Source organism: Cricetulus griseus, chromosome 6 (genome assembly GCF_003668045.3).
Source record: "Cricetulus griseus strain 17A/GY chromosome 6, alternate assembly CriGri-PICRH-1.0, whole genome shotgun sequence".
Taxonomy (NCBI): Eukaryota; Metazoa; Chordata; class Mammalia; order Rodentia; family Cricetidae; genus Cricetulus; species Cricetulus griseus.
Window position 1 is genome coordinate 97835232 of NC_048599.1, and position 16822 is coordinate 97852053.

At 38.6% G+C, this 16822-nt stretch overlaps 1 protein-coding gene across 2 annotated transcripts in view; it reads left to right on the plus strand.

Moving 5' to 3' along the window:
- The window catches only part of Sestd1 (SEC14 and spectrin domain containing 1), a 101841-nt gene that overhangs the window by 51908 nt on the left and 33111 nt on the right, over positions 1-16822 (plus strand). For both annotated transcript variants that reach the window (XM_027420094.2, XM_027420095.2), the window contains 6 exons: positions 575-665; positions 5321-5434; positions 9796-9909; positions 11319-11416; positions 14089-14144; positions 16583-16794. In XM_027420094.2, the coding sequence (XP_027275895.1) occupies positions 575-665; positions 5321-5434; positions 9796-9909; positions 11319-11416; positions 14089-14144; positions 16583-16794 (685 nt within the window). The remainder of the gene's footprint in view (positions 1-574; positions 666-5320; positions 5435-9795; positions 9910-11318; positions 11417-14088; positions 14145-16582; positions 16795-16822) is intronic.

Consider the following 16822-nt stretch of genomic DNA (forward strand, 5'->3'; position numbering starts at 1 on the left):
ACACATTTTGCAATACTGAAGATAGCATTTTGCTGGCCAGATGACTAAGAAAGTCAAAACAGTCAGTCAGTTTGTAAAGCAAGTATGACCTCATTGTGTTAGATTTCCTGTACACAAAGAAGCCAGTCTCCAGTAGTTTAGTAATAGCTTATTATTTTCCACCTGTTTTAAGCGGTTTCCTAATAAATCCTAAATTCTGTTAAGAAGTGCATTAGGTGTGTGGCAGGTGGTAGTTACCTGGCTCTCTTTGATCCCATTATATAGATGGAGAAATTGTGAAGCCATTGGTACTGTTGGACTGGTAATTCAATTTCATCACTTTTTAAGACCTTAACTTACCATGTTTTTAGAGTATTTTCCTTCCAAATTAGTTTGTGATTAATTCTTCCAAAAATGAGAAAAATAATGTGAGGAAATGGAAAGAGTACTCTGGAGAATTTCATCAGTTGCTATCATGTCAGGCCAGGCAAGGTGATTTGTATCCCACCTGCTCTTAGAGCTTTTGCATTCTTCCATCAGGGTTATGGGGAGAGTGTGGACCCTGTTTAATGCTCATAATTGTGTTTTGTTTCAGTGAGAAATGTAAGGCCAGAGGATTTACTGTGATCGTGGATGGCAGGAAGTCCCAGTGGAATGTGGTGAAGACAGTAGTCTTAATGCTGCAGGTGATTCTTTTTCCTTTTGTCTGACAACCAGGAGATGCCTTTCATCTTACAGCAGGGTACCATGATGAAAAAAGCAAGTACACACTGTTTATCAGACCATGCACAGGCTTCTCAGCAGTGACTTAGTTCTGAAAAGAGATTTCATGTACTCTGATTATATTGCTTAAATTCAGCTTTTATATGTTTAAATCTATGTAGTAGAGTTGAGCCCCACCTTGCTGTACAGGCCTTAAAGGCTGAAAATAGTATGGCATGTTGAAGTAGACTGTGCAAGAGCACCTGTGGTTGTCATGTGTGAAGACTGAGAGCACAGGACTTACTGGGTATTCTGTGTGCTATACTTTCTGGGTTACACTCCCTCCCACGGACTCCTCCTTATTGGTTGGTTATACAGTAAGCACGGCTAGACCAGTCAAGTTTGAAAAGTTTTGCAGGTGAGCCTTATATGCTCATAGCTTCTTTAAAATAACAAAACAAACAAAAAACCCACAAAGAAACAACATTGAAAATTAAGGATTTGTGATGATCATACTAAGCATTTATAGTCCAGAAATTTATAGCTATGTCTTTAGGACATTAACACCTTGTAAATTCACATTTAATAAACGGTTACTAAGTCTGCAGAATGGGGGGTGGGGCATCTTGTCTGTATTTCTTTGTGTCCCTCACATTGTTCTGTCAGTCTCTGGCATGTAGCAGAGACTCAGGAAACTGTTATCTGCTGTAAGGCTACTGAAAATATTGTCATGTGACATGGAAGCATCCAAAGGGATGGATTGTTCTTAGGCACCTGGTAGTCTTCCCTAGAAGTTTCCAGAAAAGGCAATATTTGAGCTACATAAAATAAGTTACCTAAATAAATGGAAGAAAATGAAAAGCCACTCTGGGCAGGGACTGTCAGTTAGTGGCACCCCCAAATGAAGCAAATTCAATGAAAGGAGTTGGTAGATTAATTTGGGGAAAATATAATTAATTAAGCAGGAACAGGTAGCATGCGTTTGGATCAGTGAGCATCAGTGGCTTATGGGGGCGGGTCAGTGAACATGAGCAGTGACTGGTTTTGGTTTAAATCCTCAATTAGGAGAGTCCTGTGTAATCTCTCATCTTTTACTTAGGATGGATGGATTGAAAGGATTTGAGGGGTGACAGCAAAGAGAGATAATTTTAGGTTTTAGCTTTAGTGTTAGAGCTTTGTGTGGCTCAAGTGCTGTATACATGATTTAAGTTCAGCCTCACAAAATTGGAAGTTGGCCCAGTCCAAGTGCTGGGCCTTGGCTTTTCCTACGTTTCTGAAGTGAGCCCAAATTATCTACCCATTGCTCCATTCTTTTTAAATGTTTTTTAAAAATCTGTATGGGTTTTGTACCTGCATGCATGTCTGTGTATCACATCTATGCCTGTGACCAAGGAAGCCAGAAGTAGGTGTCAGATTCCCTGGGACTAGAGCTGCAGACAGTTGTGAGCTGCCATGTGGGTGCTGGGAATTGAACCGAGGTCCTATGGAAGAGCAGCCAGTGCTCTTCACTACTGAACCAACACTCCAACCCCCAATTCTTCCTTCTTAAGGGTGTGACCTAAATGCTTCCTCATTAGGCTCTGTTTTGAGTTAAAGAGGTGTCCTCAGATGACCAGTTTCTAAGATTGGTGCCTTATAGCAACCTCTCAGCCAAATGTGTGGTAGCACCTTCCCTCCGAACCCCAGAGACTGGTTGACTTCCCTGAAGTTGCTAAATTCCACTCATGTGGGCAGTACATTGATGATGGCCGTGTGCTCATCCTTTCCTGGTGACACTCACCATCACAGGTGAACCCTCACGACCTGCTATGAGCTGCACTCTGATGTGTGGCAGTTCTGTAGAACAGTCGGTGGACTTAATCCCTGCTGTGATGTCTTCTTTCCTGATAGGTAATGTTTTAGACATTTGGACTGACTCATTTCTCACATTTTCAGAATTCCTTTGGACATTTTCTCCTAGTTAACTATTTACCCAGGAAGTGACTTACTGCTTTGATCTCAAGGCTGGGGCCAACTATTTGGAGCTCCCCCAGTTCCCCAAGAGCAGCTCTGTCTGTCACTGATGTTCTGAAAGAGGGGTCCTGTTTCTCTTGTACTGACAGCTTTCCTGTCCAGTGACTTTGAAATGCTGGTTTTCCATAGATCAGTAACTGAATAAACTGCACCCTAAACTTCCCAGTCTCTCTGATGAGTGATGGGGGAGGTACTTCTATGTATATGTTTGTCTTATTGGTTGATAAATAAAGCACTGTTGGCCAATAGGGAAGCAAGTTAGGTGGGACTAGGAGTTGAGGAGGATTCTGGGAAATGTAATAAAGAGAAGTCTTGTGATCTAGGCAGAAAGTGACATAGCAGGCTGACTCTGAATATAAGCAGGGACAAGCAGGAAATCACTCTCTTCCTCCTCCTCTCTTCGCTGGGAGCCGCCATGTGAGCCCCCGACAAGAGAGGACACATGCTGCCAGCATCTTCGATCAGATAAGTCTTTATAAAATATATAGATTAATAATTATGGTTGATGCTTAAGACAGAGCTAGCAAATAAGAAATCCTAGTCATTGGCCAGCAGCATTGTACCTTATATAAGTCTCTGTGTGTTACTTGGGACATTAATGTGGCGGCAGGGCTCAGGCGGATTGGCGAAAAGATTTATCGTTACAAATGAGGGTTTGACACAGTTGAGTTTGTCTTGCTTACTTTAGCTACATCCTAGTCATTAGAAGAGTGAGCACCTGATTTCTGCTATGCCCATTGACATGCTGCTGTGGAAAGATCACTTTCCATCTCTTTCCTAAAAATTATAACTTGGTGTGGTCCTCAATAGTTTAGAGTAGTGGTTGGGCTCTTGGGTTTAAATAAATATTAGAAGCTATCTGTGCACATCATTTGCATCATTTGTATAAGCCATCTATGGCTTGTACTACACCATAGAATTGCATATTTGGAACAGAGATTCTCTGGCCCTCAAAGTCTAATATATTTTTCATCTGGACCTTTTAGAAGTAATATGTTGACCTGGTCTAGAGCATGTGAAACTGTGGTGAGACTGAGTCAGACACCCCTGGCTTCTGTTCTGGTTCATTGCCTCAAACTCTAAGCTACAGTTACCTGAGTGAGATGGCTTCTATATGCCAGACACTGAGAATGTAGAGTGACATTCATAGATAAGATTCCTGCCATTGGGATGCTCATGTGCCACTGAAGAGACAGGCAGTGAGCAGTTAAGAAAATTAATGAACAGCATTAACTGGTGATGAGAGTTGTGACAGATGTAGACACACAATCACACACACACACACACACACACACACACACACACACACACACACAGATACACATACACAGATACATACAGAGAGATATACTTACACACACACACAAAGACACCCACACAGATACACTCACACACTGATACACTCACACACACAGATAACATACAGACAGATACTCTTACACACAGAGAGACACACACAGATCTACTCATACATTCACACCTACACACAGATACACACACACACACACACACACACACACACACACACACACACACACAGATACACTCACACCTACACATACACAGATGTACTCACACACAGACACTTTTGCAGATACACACACAAGACACACAGAAACACACAGAGATGCATACACTGCATGTGCACATACACACTCTTACACAGAGATACACACACACACACACACACACACACACACACACACACTCCAGATGGCAGGAAAAGCCTCTTTAAGGAGGGTGCTCTCAGTACAGAACACAGAATGAAGAAGATCCTGTGCAGAGGAAGGGACAAACGTGGGAGTGGCTCAGACTTGCTTCTGGGAGCTTTGAGCTCAGCACGATGGTAGAGGAATGATTTGAGGAGGAGGTGCACAGTCAGTCTGATTGAGCAGGAATTCAGCTTGGAACATATCAGTAGCTCTGGCAAGGCATTCTGACCCCAGACAGTGTTACACAGTGCAGCCTTTGCAGGGTATTTCAGGAAGTTAGTTTGGCACGTTGGCAGAACTGGTGATAAAATGATTAGATTGCAGATGTATTTCCAAGTTAGACTTCTGTGCATCTTTCTGATTAATGAGAAGTACTTACCAAGTTAATGTTAACTACCACTCTTGGTCATTTTAGAAAATGAGAAAAAGTGTTTTGTGAAAAGGTAGTTTTGTTCTCTTCTTCCAATTAATAATCACAAAGAATCCTGACTTTTTATGTGATGGCAGATAAGAAACTGAATTTGTGAGAAAATGGGTTTCTCATTTCTTGAAGAAATTCTTCTTGATGGTGGTATTAGAAAACATTTGCCACATATCATAGAAAAACAAGTTTTAATAGTTTCTTAGCTAAAATGTAAGTCTCATAGTTTAATCTAAACCATACTTTCAGCAGGGATACTGTGTATAACAAATGTAATTGACATGTATGGTCTGTTTGGAACTGCTGGAGAACTTTTCTAAATAGCTTGTCTTTCTTTATTGCCATTTAGGTTTTGAAGTTTGGGGAGTTTCTTCTGCTTTATTATTTGATTTCTTTTCCAAGTATTGTAGCATAATCACAAGTGTCTAGTAATTTGCACATTTAGTAAGTCATTTGCATGTGTAATTTGTACTTATTTTTCTGTGTTTTGCAGAATGTTGTTCCGGCTGAAGTATCCCTTGTATGTGTAGTGAAGCCAGATGAATTCTGGGATAAGAAAGTAACACATTTTTGTTTTTGGAAAGAAAAGGATAGACTTGGCTTTGAGGTAAATATAATCTTTATAAAAGGAGTTGTATTGTATTTTTGAAAATAGATTTGCTGATACTATTGTGTTTGCTCTGTTGTTGCTTGGAAGTGCTTACTTTGTGCCTTCTGTACCATAACTAGTATATACTCAGCACTCACACACTTGTTGGATGACTGTGTCTTTTTCATAAACTGTAAAAGCTTTATTTCCATTTCTATACTCTATATTAAGTCCTAGATAGCTAGAGCCTTTGTATGTAAAGTTTTCAGTGATTATGAAGAGGAAATGTAGCACGCACTAGGCTACTCTAAGAGTATATTGTCTGTGATACACCATGTTTATTTCCAGGGTTTTTCTTACGTGGAGTCAGCTATGTTAGTCCTTGATTCTTTATGTTTAGGTCACTCTTTCTCTTTGGCCAACTTCAAGATTTCATTTTGACTTTGGTTTTCAGCACTTTCCCATGTGTAGATCTTTCATTTGATATTTACTCTATTTGATAGTCTCTGTAGTTCTTTTATCTCTGGACTGTGTTATCCATTAATTTTTGAAAATTCTCAGACATTTTTATTTTAAATATCTCTGTACCCCTGCTTTCTGTATTTCCAAGATTTTTAACTATATCCAAGTTGGATGATTTGAATTTTCTCACTTTTCTTATGTGGTCTTCTGTTTTATTTTAAACCCTGTATCATCCCTTCATATTCCTTTTTTTTTTTTTTTTTTTTTTTTTAGTTCTGGGGATTGAACTTGGGTCTTGTGAATGGTGCACAAGCGCTCTGTTGTGGAGTTATGTTCCCAGCCCAGTTTGGGTGTATTCTTTCTTGGAGTTTTTTCAATTTTGATCCATTTTCAGGCTCTGTTTTTGGTTGTGCTGAGTTTGTTAACAAGACCCCTGGAAAGTTTCCTCATCTGTTGCCATGGCTATTCTGTGTAGCATCTCTATTTGATTCTTGCACACCCAGCTTTCCGTCCAGGTATTCACATTCATGGATTCAAATCGCATATGAAAATATTTGAAAAAGTTCTGGGGTCAGGAGATGGCTCCATTGTCAACATGTTTTCTGAGCAAGTATAAATAGCCCAAGTGAAAAAGCCAGACACATGGCATATAATTGTAATCCCATTCCTGGGGCTGGCTAGTCAGCTAGCCTGGCCTACTTTGTGACGTTGATGCCAATGAGAGACCCTGTGTTTAAACAAAAAAAGAGGAAAATGGCACCTGAGATTTTGAGGAATGGCATCCAAGGTTGTCCTCTGGCTTCTGCTTATATTGGCATGTGCATTGGACAAACAGCCCGACAAACAAATACACAACAACAACAACAACAACCCAGACAAACACAAATATACACATAATTCTTTCTGTACTGAATATAGCCTTTGTGCCTAAATCATACACTTTGACAACTGTTTACCCACCATTTGTATTTTATTAGATATTATAGGTAATCTAAAAATATTGTGTGGGCTATAGGCAAATGTAGTAACACTGCTTAGAAAACTTGAATACATAGATTTTGGTACTTGGGGTAGTATCCAAAAATCCAGCTCCTTTAGGCCCTAATCAAGGAGCCTCTTTTTTGTCTATGGTGAACTCTTATCCGTCTGTGCCCATGAACTTTTTGGTCTCTGCATCATAGCTATTTGCATAGTCCCAGCTACCTGACACATCATTATTGTATTGTTTGATTTGAGTCTTGACTATGTTGTTTCTTGTCTGATTTTAAGATAGTAAAAATCAAAGTAAATAGCATTTGTGTCTACATATTAACCAAAGTATATTTGGGTTTTAGCAGGTAGGGAAAGTGTTGAGTTGCAGTAGCCACAGTTGATTTGGCTCTTGGCTTGTTTTATTATTTTCCCCAGTGTATGACAGGCTTCAGATTTCTCTGTAGTTCCTTTGGTTGGAGTGGTGCTCTTTCTAGCTTTCTATATACTAAGTAGAAACCATTTATTTCTCCCCACTTATTCTTGCAACCTTGCCATTGATAGATTTGACTGTTATGTGGACTTAGTGGAAAGATGTGGGCTAGTCAGAAGATGGCTAGTACAGAATATTCTCCTAACAGTTTGGGCAGGAAACCACATCCGAAGAAGCTGAGGCCAAGAAAGCCTGAATGCTGCAGTTGGCACCAGGGAGAGGGAGCACTTCAGACTCATAGTTCATAGGGACCTGCAGAAAATATTACTGTGTGATTCTTTTCCTTCTATAGAAGTGATCTATCTCCTATTCACTTTGCAGTGCCCTTTATTGTCCACCGAATGTTCCTTTCATTGCTAACCTCAGTATTTCTCTGTGTATCCATCCTGTCTGAAATCCATCCCACTTTTGTTCAGCTCCCTTTTCACTAACTGTGTGTTCAAGTTCCTGCTGCCCGTTGGCAGCATCTCACCAATGACAGATGTTGCTGGTCAGAGGACAACATCTGTATGTTAATGACAAGACTAGAATTGGCGTTAATCCTATCCTCAGATAGAGAAGCTAAAAATGAGAACGCTGCCTCCACCCCTTTTTAATCTGTAAATGTTCCTGATAATAAAAGTATATTTATTCAAATCTGTGTTCTTCTCTGTTCTTATTACCTTTCTTGAAGTTTGCTGTGGTATGACCCAGACCAAAAGCTTCCTTTATGATCCTTTGCCAAGAACACCCCTGGCAATATTTCATCTTTTCAGATTTTATAGAAGTTTATTAGAACTTTGTGGAGAGTTGGAATGCTGTCATTCTGGAGTCTAATTACTTTGGGCTATCTTTAGCCCCCTGAATAGTTCACCTCTGTGTCTGATCTACTGTCATTTCAACTACAGGTAAACACCTTCAGAACATATTAACAGCAGACCACTAGCTTCTACCAACCTGAAAGCTAAGAACGTCATCAGATAACTTTTTGACAAAGGCCTTCAATCAATCACTTTCTTTCCTTCTGTATCTATAAAGTCCAAGTAACTGCTAATACATAGGCACACATTATTTGGGGCAGCCTGAATCTGTGCTTCAGGCTGTGGTCACTCATAGTCCAAGTACAGATCAGGATAAATTAATTTTTACTCTTTTGGAAGTGTTGTTAGCAGTGTTTTAGGTTTGGGAAATTCATTTTATTTATTCAGTTCAATTGTTGCTTTGTTTTCATCTGCCAAGGTTTTCTTTGAGGACTGTTGCACCCACAGAAGGTTTTTGAATGGCATCTGCTTCCTGGGAACGAATATGCAATTCTCCTGTTGCTGGTCACAGAGTTATGGGCTTTTCCATATGGGAAGCTTTTTAGCCTTCATTTCCTTTTTCTTTTTACACTTTGTTGTCATTCAGGACAGACCAGCTTTCATCTTTTGCATCTTGGACAGATGCAGCATTTCCCATCGTGAATGCATCACAGTGAGCATCCTGCAGTATACTGAACACACTGTTACCATCTTCAGCCTTTATTTCCAGAAATCAACACTTGGATTTCCACAGTCACATTCAAATTTGATTTTCTCCCCTGGGCTGCTCTCCTATCGATGTGTTCCTTTATAATGAGACTCAGTCATTGACCGTCATCTTTTTGTTAATAGTTGTGCCATTCAGTGTCTCAGTCTCTTAGTTCTACTGTATTTTTTCCCTGTCCTTGCTGGGGTGTTTGCAGAGTGAGAGACTCCCTCTCTTGGTATGTGCCTGCCATCGGTCCCTCTTGTGAAAGGTGCTGCCTTTGTTTACCTCCCTCTGCTGCTGGTTGCCAGCATGGTGACTTCCTCCTTGGCTTAGCCTGGAGACTATCCTTTAAGCTCTCAGATTTAAACCAGTCAAAGTTTCAGTCCAGTGTGTTTTTACTGACATCTTTAGTCACTGAAGATCTTTTCAGGCCCCTTTGTGCTGCTATAGTGGTCTCTGTCAGTGTTTAGTGACCTGGGTGAGATGGTGTTCTTATGCATACTTCATCAGTGTCCTGACTTTCTGGTTCCTTTCACTGAGAAATGGTGTTTGGATGTTATAGTCAGGGATGCTAGGAGTATATATTTCTACAGGATTTACTGAGAAAATGCTTCATTATTATTTTAGTACAGCCAGCTAATTTTAAATGGATAAAAAATTTTTTTTTCATATGATTTTAAGGAAAAGGTTTTCATTACCAATGGATTTTTAATATTGATAAAGTATTGAAATAGATTATCTGAGCTGCTAGTAGTTTTTAAAGTGTTGGTATCAGAATTTTTTGATAGATTTTTAAAGAAGATAACCCATAATTGATTGGATTGATTTGAAATATTGTTGCATTAAATAGATGATAATTTGCTATTATTTTAAAGCAGTGTTTGCATGTTTCACCTTAATTCTATCTCCTTATTTACCTTCAGAGACTTTAATAGTTTACTTAGTGTTTTTATCTTTTCCTTTGTAGGTTATTTTAGTGTCTGCCAATAAGTTGACTCGTTACATAGAGCCATGCCAGTTGACAGAAGACTTTGGTGGGAGCCTTACCTATGACCACATGGACTGGCTAAATAAGAGGCTGGTTGGTATATTAGTTTAAAACAAGATAATCAAATGTCTTTACATATGAATATGCTTGAATAATTTTCTAATTTTAGTCAACTAAGATGTAGGTTGTTTTTGTAAAAATATAAAAGCACATTGTGTGTGTGTGTGTGTGTGTGTGTGTGTGTGTGTGTGTGTGTGTGTGTGTGAGAGAGAGAGAGAGAGAGAGAGAGAGAGAGAGAGAGAGAGAGAGAGAGAGTAGTGTATTGTTTGGAGACCACACTCTGTAGTCAGGGTCACTTGGTTGAGTCCTGATGCTAGAAATTGGGTGTGTGACCTTCACTGATGTATTTAATTTCCCCATGTCTTAGTTTTCATATCGGCAAGACAGTAATAGTAGTATAGCATTAATACTATCCTGTGCAATTGTTAGCAAGACAAAATCAATATGGACATGGAAACATTTAGATCCACCCAGCAGGGTACAGTAGCACTCTGTGCTAGCTGCTGCCGTTGGATCAGGATTGGTAAGATTGCCCTTACCTGAGAGTGAGAGTAGCTCAATGTCATGAGAGGTGATCTCAATGACACAACCACTTCAGAAGACACTCCTTATGGGAGCTATCAGCCCACAGTGCAGCATGACAGACTAAGCTCGTCATTTCAGAAAGCTTCTGCTTGTCCAGATTTCTGAGAGAGACATGCTGCTCTGTGTCACACAGCATTGTTTTACTGAATTGTGGAAAGAATGGGCTCTACACTAGCTTCTTGAGATTGTGTGCTAACTTCAGGGAACTTTGGTTATCCCTGAATGAATAACCATTCCTGCCCTGTATCTTAACAGTGGCATGTCTGCCAGACAACTCTACTTTATTGCTAGCATTCAGATGTGCCCATACCCCTTCTCAAAAATACTTATGGAATCATGTGAAAATTATAAGTAATGTATCTTTATAATACATACTTGTCTGTAAAACTCTTGACTATTACATATGACCAGTATTGACTGTTGCTAGAGTAAGGTGACGAAATGGTCTGTAACTTGAATCGATGGCTACAACTGGTTTCAGTAACATTTGTGTAGTTATAAAATTTGTTACTGATGTTTTTCAAAGAAGGATAAGAATGGAAATAAGTTTAAATAAATTATATTATTCATTATATATGTTGTTTGTAAATTATAACAAAATTTAAAAATAAATAAAGTTTGAATAATTTAATGTATTTGAAAATGCTGTTGCCATTAAAACTCTTTATTACTTGAGATGTGGTTTTGTTCCAGGCTCTGTGCACTGTTGTGCTCTCTGGTGATTGAACTGCACCGTGTGACTTTCTGGGAAGGAAAAGAAATCCCACTGACTAATGCTGTTGCTGTTAACAGAAGTCCTTATTATGTATTGATTTTTGAGATTAATCATGTCATGTCTATACAATCTCCTGTTGCAGGTCTTTGAGAAGTTTACAAAGGAGTCCACATCATTGCTAGATGAACTTGCTCTGATAAACAATGGAAGTGATAAGGGGAGTGAGCAGGAGAAAGAAAGGTAAGTGGGGGTCGTCTGGTGAAGGTTGCCTGTGCTGCTGGCTCAAGTTAAGAGGACCATAATAAATACAGCTCTCCTCAGAACTGCCACACACAGCTTATGAGCATTTGCTTTGCACATATAACATTCATTTGACTTAGGCTGGCTTCTAAAAGCTACTTTCTGATGAGCCTGGCTGCATTCTTTTTTCCTTGCACTGGGAAGTATTGTGTCTCATATATAAGAATGTACTTTGAAAAGGAAGCCATTTTCTGCTCTTCTTGGTTTTGTCTTTTCCTGCAAACACCTGCAGCTTGAAATAAAATTCTTACAACTTAAATTCATCAGTACCAATATAGCATTCTTGTCTTGAAACATGATAGTTATAAGTTTAACGTAAGGAGTTTGTCAGTTTGTCATACTTGACATGTAGTTGAGTTGTATCATCAAGCTATAGCTTTACTACCTTACTGCTTTACCAGAGTGTTCATTACCCATTACAGCCTAACCAGTTTTCACTTGTTGGTTGGTAGACCAGGTGTCTTTCTACCTAAAGCTAAAGCACATTAAGATGCAAGTCACCCCTGAGCTTTTGATTGTCAGTGGTCACTAGAACTGCACTTTCTTCTTAGGGAGTTTGCAGAAATCAACAGGCATTTTCATCTAGCTCCTTTACGTCTGACCTTGAACCTACATTGGAACCTATGAATGTAAATATGGTCACATGGATTTAAGAGGAGGTTAATTTTACCAAATGTTGATTAAAATGAGTTCAGAATGTAAAAAACAAATAGTTAGAATTTCAGTCTAATTAAGGATACCATAAATAGTCACAAGTGTTAATGTCTTGTACATAGTCTTGTATGGTGTGGCTTCTCTAATGGAGGCACAGACAATGTCTTTTCATCCCAGAGAGAGCACCAATGACCCATTAGAGTCATAGTTTCACACGTGTCTATCTTGGAACCAATAATTTTATTTAGGTTATTTAGGGGAGCATGGGTGACATGGTTCCTACAAGACAGTAGGCAACTTATAGGCAGCTGTATCACAAAGAAGAGATTCTCTGTCTAGCAAGTGTCAGCCCCTTGTATATCCTGCAGGTGGAGAGATGCCTTTTTGGCTGTCTGACACACCTTCCTCCTCTCACAGGAGAATGTTAATGGGGCAGTCTTTTGACAGTCTCTTCATGGTAAAGGACAGCAATTGGCATCTCCTGCCTGGGGAACAGAGTTCCACAACACCATATAAAAATGTAAATGCATACATACATACATACATACATACATACATACATACATACATACGGCTAAGCATGTGTTTCATATATATCTGTCACACACACTTATTTCTCAGGAAAGATATGCACATGGAGAAAGTACCCATAGAAAATGAGTTGATGACAGAGTTTAATGCTGCATTCTATCCCTGCTGATGGCTGTGAGCCTGGCTTAAGGGCTCTGAGGAAGAACAGCATAAAGAAGCCTGTTTCACTCCTTCTTTAGACCTCCTCATGCTTTTAGGACAATAGCTCAGGGCCCCATTCCCATTCTCTACTAAAGCACTTTCAATGTTATAGAGAAAGACTTTGGGAATGCTGACTTGTGTGTCTACATAAAGTATTAATAAAATCTTGTGTCTGCCAGTCTCTTTGCACACTCAAATGCTTTTGTTTGTTTTTTTCAATACTCAGGTAATAGAATCCCATCCATCTCTTGCAAATTTTGATCAATCTTCATTGTGTTAGCCCTCAGGGAGCATCTTGGCTACCCGAGAGGTGAGGGCATGGACCAGTTAATAAATTACAGGGTTTAAGTTCAGCGGATAGCAGAATGGTCTTTGACTGTGATTTGCTGGCTCCTCTATCTTTCTTGAATTTTTCTCTTTCTCACATGTTTCAGAAAGTGAAGGCAGAAATCCAGCTGCCCAAGAAATAGGACTACTTGAAGGGAAGATATGAAGTGTAACTGATAGTACACCACACATGCATGCATATATGTATGTATGCTGGTCGTTTTTGCAGGTTGATTTTTGCCTCCTACTCCTTTGCTGAAGGTGTTTTAGCAGGTCTGAGACTTCTGGTTGTCTCTGTAGGGTGTTTTAGTTATATGATTGTGGATCCTGTCATCTTCATTAAGGGACTGTTTGACTTTTTCATTCCCTTTTTGTATCCTTTTATTTCTTTTCTGTCACTGTTCTAGCTAGGACTTCAGACACTGTTTCAATTAGGAATGGAGAGAGTGGAAACTCTTGTCTCCTTGTGTCTGTAGCGGTTTCTATCCTGATGTCTGCGTGTTCTATATATTACACTTACTTAATTATGTATGTTGAACCATTCTTATATTTGCTATGAAGCCAGCCTAACTTGGCAGTTAAGTATATAATCTTCTTAATGTGTTGTTGAATTTGGTTTGCAAATATTATATCAAAGATTTTATGCATTTATTTTCATTCAGGGAAATTGTTCTCTTTTTGCTGTGTTCCTCTTTGGTTTTGGCTTCATAAGATGAGTTTGATAGTAATCACTTCCTAAGTTAAGAGCAATTTGAGGAACATTGTGTTGGTTCTTTAATGATCTGGTAGAAGTTAGCATTGATCCTTCTGGAATACATGTATTATGTGAAAAACAATTTCTGAAGTGGATTCATGGGAATATTATAGCATTTAAAAGTGATTCTTTTGATGCCTTCCAGGTCTGTGGATTTAAACTTCCTTCCGTCTGTTGATCCTGAGACAGTTCTTCAGACAGGTAAAGTGAAAAACAAAACAACATTTATTGTTGATAATAATAATAATCTAGTAAAGAGTCTTAGTCTCTTTAACATTTATTCAGCATGTATGTGGTATTTAAAGGGAAGTTTTCAAACTGCTTTAGGATTAATCTGGTGGTATTGGTATAATATTTAAAAATTAGTAATGACAAATTATCTCCTAGAAATACTGGATTTATTTCCTGTTTTATAAAACGGATTTTGCAAAGTGTATTTAATTCTACCTCATTTGGTTGTTATGAGGATTATTGAATACTTGCTATGTGCTGTGTTCTCTCAACAGTGTTGGAGAAAATTAGTATTTTGTCTCTTTTATACTTCAAGAACTCAAGGCTTAGAGATTAAAAAAATAACCTAAGTAAATAAGTGGTTCAGAGTCAATAAGAAAATGTATCACCACAGCTCAAAGCAGGTCCAAGTACAGAGGCACCATTTACAGCAGTTTGTAATCATCTGTGTGAAACACTAAGCCCTTGGCAAGTGGCTGTGTGCATTGATGCCCCATGCTTCATGCTGTATGTGTGCTAGCCCCATGTCTGCAGTAGAGACCCCTCAATTCTAGCAGAATGAATTGGAATTCTTTTAATGAAATACTGTAGCTTTGTTTCTAATCTTCTCAAAAACTACTAGCTCATACTTCTAGTCTTACTGGGTTCCAGGCACAGATGTAAGTACTCTATGTGTTGTTTATCCTTCAGCACAGTCCATGAGGTAGGTCTTGTTACTACATCATTTCAAGAGGGGTGAAACGGTTACTCTGGGCCAGGTGGCACAGTTCCTAGGAGGCAGGGTCGGGAAGATAACAAGTTCAAGGCCTGCCTGATCCAGAGTGAGTTAAATGAAAGCTTGAGGGAGTCCTGGAGAACTCATTCTCAGAATCAAGAATGTAAAGAAGGACTGCAGATTTGGCCCAGGAGTGGCATACTTTCCTAGCAGCCATGGGGCTTCAGTTCATTCCTTTGTGGGCAGTTACTTATGCATGTATATAGCCAATTAAATCTATAGTCAGAACCTACACCCAGGCTGTGAGGTGCAAGATTGTTCTCTGAAATAACTGCCCTAAGTGTTCTCTGGTAGAAATGCTAAGATCACAGTTGTCAGGGTAGGGGAAAAAATGGGGTATTCTGATACTAAAGATATATATGGAGCCCATACAAACATCCATAGATGTTTTAAGTATTTGCACAGATTTTTTAAAACAAGTGTTTTTCTAATTATAAAATGCTAGGAATAACTTTTTAAAATCTGAATGGGTTTGATATATTTATTCTGCTGTATTTCAGTTTTCAATATGATACACATTTTAGTTCCTTAGGGAGTAAATGAATATTAACAATCCATAGATTATGTTTAGAAATTACAGTAGTCAGTAAAAGTACTATTTTATATGAATACTTAATTCCATGAATTACTTAACAATTTTGAAAGCATCGTATTTTAAGCCACAAATTTAAAGACATTTTAAATATTTATATATGTGTACTAAGTTTTGTTTTATATGCTATATATACTAAAAGAAGGCATTGGAAGTATATAATGGAGATTTAGAACAACCTATTTTTTTTTCCGAATTGGTCATATTTGAAAGGTATAATAAAAATGCTTTCTGTACTTTAAAAGCTATTTAAATTTAGGATACTTCTAAAAAAAAAGGAGAAGAAAATTTATAATGCCTATGTATTTTTGATACCCGTGTAATAATTAGAATAGTTTTATCCTGGGCAAGCAATCTCTTTATTTTTAAAATTGTGAATGTGCTTATAGCTTGTTATGTGTTCTCCTTTGTCAGTTTCTCATGTGTGAGAAGATTTCTGAGTGAGCTTACTACACATAATTCTTCCACTACTATGGCATATTCACTCATCAGTCATTATGTTGTAGACATTCTGTAGAGATTGTTTTAGTATTATTTTGGTCATAAAACTTTTCTCCAATTACTTTGATAATGTGTTTGCTTCACAGCAACTTTTATCTTAAGTGCTGTGCTTGAGAGCAGGGTGCTGAAACCCTTTCACACATTTCCTCAGTTACTAACAGAAATTCCAGAGTATAATTTTATCCCACAGAGAAAGATGATTTATGGACACAATATCTTGAGTAATTATTCCACCAAGAATCCAATAAATATAGATTACCACTATATTCTACATTGACTATGGCGTAGAGGGTATAAATAGTGACACAGTTGGCCATTTGTTTCAATATTTTTCTAGTATATATAAAATGATTATGTTCTCATCTGTATGCACATAAGCAGTTTTCCTACTCAATGTGATATATAAAGTTTTAACTTACATTTCATTCTTTATGAGAAGGCAAAGGAATACGTTTTAAAGCAGGGACTAGAATGTACAAGTGACATGAAGGGATTGTATTTTTTGTGGGCATTAATTACAAGTATCTTTCGTTTGTAAAGGGCATGAGTTGTTATCTGAATTACAGCAGCGTCGATTTAACGGCTCTGATGGAGGAGTCTCGTGGTCTCCTATGGATGATGAGCTGCTCGCACAGCCACAGGTTATGAAGTTGTTAGATTCACTCCGGGAGCAGTACACACGCTACCAGGAAGTCTGCAGACAGCGCAGTAAGCGCACACAGTTAGAGGAAATTCAGCAGAAAGTGATGCAGGTGGGTGTCAGGCTGGGGTGCCTCATCC